A 3,796-nucleotide genomic window follows, 5' to 3' on the forward strand; every position below is an offset into this window, starting at 1 on the left:
TTTTTTATACAGATGCATAATATCATTACCTTTCATTTGGTATATTTTTTTCATAAATTTCACCCTTAACCTGCCCACAAGGGGGGATTTAAAATGACAACTTTTTCACAAAAAATTAATTTTTTTAACTTAAATTTTGAAAATGTTCCGGAAGGTCTGACACTTTTATATATATCTTAAATTAAAGCTAATGTAATATACTTTATCATGGAAAAAAAAAATTTCGGACTTTATTTTATCTTCAAGGTGAAAATGGCTACCAAATGCTATTATTGTGTGAAAATTCTCAATTTTATTTTTTACATTTTTAACTTTATAATGCTATAACTTATTGAAAAGTGTATTGATCAATATAATTTTTTTATGGGAAATACTATTTTTTAATAATCCCTTTTTCATTCGACATACTTTATCTTAATCAGGATATTAATAAGGAACTAGCAGTTTATGAAGCTTTTGGAATAATCCACCAATTTTTTAAAATTAAACACTATCTAAAGATTTGCATCGAAGCGTTTTTTTTTTATAGTGATTTTAATCACTGTCAGATATCTTTATACTTGATCCAACTATGCCACGTCACCACTGTGCCGCGACCCCCCTGTGCTGGGTTTTTTTTCATCATATAATTGTTGCTTAATCTGTGTATTTTAATTCATTATCTATCTGTTTTTATAAAGTACTATTAAATCATTTATACTAAAGCCATATACAATAAAACAAAATAACCTGATGTTATTCGATTAAAAAGTTTTTAATTTAATTTTATTATTAACTGAAATCTGGGAAAGTTCTTAGAATGTATAGATCTATTCTTAAAATAGATCAATCGATTTTTTATTTATTGATAATTAATTGACAGAAGAAGTACAATATTATAAAAATAGTTCAATTAATTTATTATAATGTTAATATTTAAGAAACAATAACAAAAATGAATTTAATTAAATAAAAATAATACATAAATTATGTATCTAACATTTGTAATGCTAATTCTTCATCTTCCACTAAACTTAAACCAGTATCAACTGGCTCATCTTCAATTTCATTTAACTTTTTACGTTTTTTATTTGAATTTGAAATTAATAGTTTTCTTTTAGTCGGCCTAAATTTAAATAAAAAAACATATTAAAACAAAATAATGAAAGTTTAGGAAAAATACTTATTAATTATTTATCTTCTATTTACTTATGAATTTGAGACAACTCTTCATCTTTTTCATCCTCATCGTCATCATCTTCATCTTCATAATTAGAATTTGATTCTGGTTGAGAATCATTATCTAATTCACTGTTATTATTTTTTCCATACACCTTATCAGGGTCTGGTAACCAAGATAAGTCAACAGATACATCATCATCTGAACTTGCATCTTCCATTTCTGCTCTTTTAGCTTCTTTAGCTTTTCTTTTTTGTTCTCTATGTTTGGCTTTTACCTTTTCTCGGAAAAGCTGTTTGTCAAATTTATCTTCCTCTCTTAAGATTTGTTTTGCTTTTTCGATATCAATACCTCCAATATCATAACTATTTTCATACTCTCTAGCAAGATCTGACACTTTTGTTTTAGTTTTATCCAAGACAACCTGTAAATATGATTTAATATAATTTTTGTGGTATAAAAAAAATCATTTAAAAATAATACCTCTCCTATTTCATCAAATACTGTTTTTTGATTTGGTTTAATTTTTTTTTTTATCATTTTTTTAGCCAATGCAGCTTTAGTTAATGGCTTTTTATTTTTCTTATTAAAATCCCCATAAATTTGTTCTTCATTATTACTGTTTTCTTGAATATCATCATTGTTATCGGGAATATTATGATCTTTACGTTTTATAGTAAGAAGATCATCATTTTCTTCATCACTAATACCATCTGAAAAAAAAAAAAATTAGGAAATGTATTATTAATTTTAATGTTTAAAATATCAAAATGAATTATTTAACTTTTGGACATTATGGCACAACAAGATAGATGTATGTAAGTAATATTAATTTATAATATTTGATGAAATTAAATAACGTTTATTATTTAATTTCATTAATTCAAATAAAAATTATTTAAATAAAATATTAACACTTTATAAATAAGGAATAGAAAAAATATGATAATAATAAAAAACAGTTAACACTTTATAATTAATCTTTTAGCCTAGATGAAGCGCTAATCATTTTATAATGTTTTATGATTTTTTCTCAGATCTTATTAGACTGATGTTGCACTAAAGATCACAAATTTTATCTAATTGAAGACAATACCCCCACAATTAAAAAATAATTTTCCTAATTTTCTATTTATGGTGGACCCCCCCCCCCAAAAAAAACTTTTTTGAAAATTAATTATTAAACCAAATTTTTTAGGCATCTTAAATATATTGTTTATTAAACATAATTTTTTTAAAATCTGACCCTTCACCTGCCCAAAAGAGATTAAAATAGAAACTTTTGTATAAAAAATGAACTTTTTCAACTTAACTTTTAAAAATGTTTCAAAAATCTTGCAATTTTAAATACATATATATCAAATGTTCATATAAAATATAAGTTTAACAAAAAAATTTCAGATGACATGTCTTCTTTATATAAATAGTCTTCAAAGTTAAACAAAAAATGATATTTTTATATTGTTATTATTTTTTACATACATTTTTTTTTTTTAGATTATTGGTATCTGTAATTTTACCCACAAAGTAGACATAAAGACTGGTATTAGTACCCTCCATTTTTTTAAATAGCTTCTCTATATTAAATATTATTTAATTGTTAATTATCAAATATTAGGGAAGGTTTTTGCAGATTTTAATGGGAGAGTGTTTCCTCTATCCAAAGAGATATAACATTATTATAAATAGTATTTATAGTAAGAATTAAGAATAAATTAAAATTTCAATTATAATGAACTATAAAAGGTTAGAAATAAAATTTACTTAAGTACAATTGTGTAAATACTTTTGTGATTCCAATCACTATTAGATATTAATTTATAATAAATCTATGATGCGTCCTTACTAAGTTGTTACACAACTGTAATGGTTTTTTTTAATTATATAAATTGAAATATATTCTCATTATTTTAATGAATTAATGACATATAAAATATTTTAGCATTGAATATATTATAGTTCATTTTAAACTAAACTTTACTAAAGCAAATAAAATTTACCGTCATGAAATTTATAAGAATCTTTTCGATATGAGTGATCTGACTCAGGTTCATCCTCTGAATTTTCGTAATCAGATGTTTTATTAAGTTTATTTCTTAGGTCATTATTCAAAGTTAGATCTTCAGACTCCTTGGCTATAATTTTAGCTTCCTTTGATTTTTTCCATTTTTGTAAAAATCTAACACGAGGTGGAACTGCTAAACCTAGAGACCTTTTATACAACAATGTAATATGCATATATATATATATAAATTTATATCATTTTTTTTAAGGTTATCTTAACAGTTGATTTAATAAAATAGACAATAGTATAATATTAGAACAATGTAATACAAATAGTAAATATTCTTTATTTAAAATATAGGTTTTTTGAAAAGTAAAAAGTTTTATCTGTTTTAATTCTACACATATATAAAGGGTTATTCCTTAATAACCTTAATAAAAATCAAATCTTTGAAAATTTAAGATCTTATCATTATTTTATTAGCTTCGATGCGAAGCTGAGAAGGTATTTTTCATTAAAACTTTCACTTTAAAAGACAATAAAAAATAGGTTCAAAATGATTACCTTTAACATATTAAAAATCAAAATCAGTATTAATTTAATACAATTTTTTTTGTTCTTAATTATTTTTT

General features: G+C 22.9%; 1 protein-coding gene across 2 annotated transcripts in view; it reads right to left on the minus strand.

Annotated features, from left to right (window-relative positions):
- Window positions 1-875: 875 nt before the first annotated feature.
- LOC126902967 (probable ATP-dependent RNA helicase DDX10) overlaps window positions 876-3,796 on the minus strand; it is a 10,884-nt gene continuing 7,963 nt past the window's right edge. For both annotated transcript variants that reach the window (XM_050680806.1, XM_050680797.1), the window contains 4 exons: window positions 3,160-3,371; window positions 1,643-1,872; window positions 1,189-1,583; window positions 876-1,105 (listed from right to left, as the gene is read on the minus strand). In XM_050680806.1, the coding sequence (XP_050536763.1) occupies window positions 967-1,105; window positions 1,189-1,583; window positions 1,643-1,872; window positions 3,160-3,371 (976 nt within the window). In that variant the 3' untranslated portion in view covers window positions 876-966. The remainder of the gene's footprint in view (window positions 1,106-1,188; window positions 1,584-1,642; window positions 1,873-3,159; window positions 3,372-3,796) is intronic.

Source organism: Daktulosphaira vitifoliae, unplaced genomic scaffold, assembly GCF_025091365.1.
Source record: "Daktulosphaira vitifoliae isolate Bord-2020 unplaced genomic scaffold, ASM2509136v1 Scaffold_1, whole genome shotgun sequence".
NCBI classification, from domain to species: Eukaryota; Metazoa; Arthropoda; class Insecta; order Hemiptera; family Phylloxeridae; genus Daktulosphaira; species Daktulosphaira vitifoliae.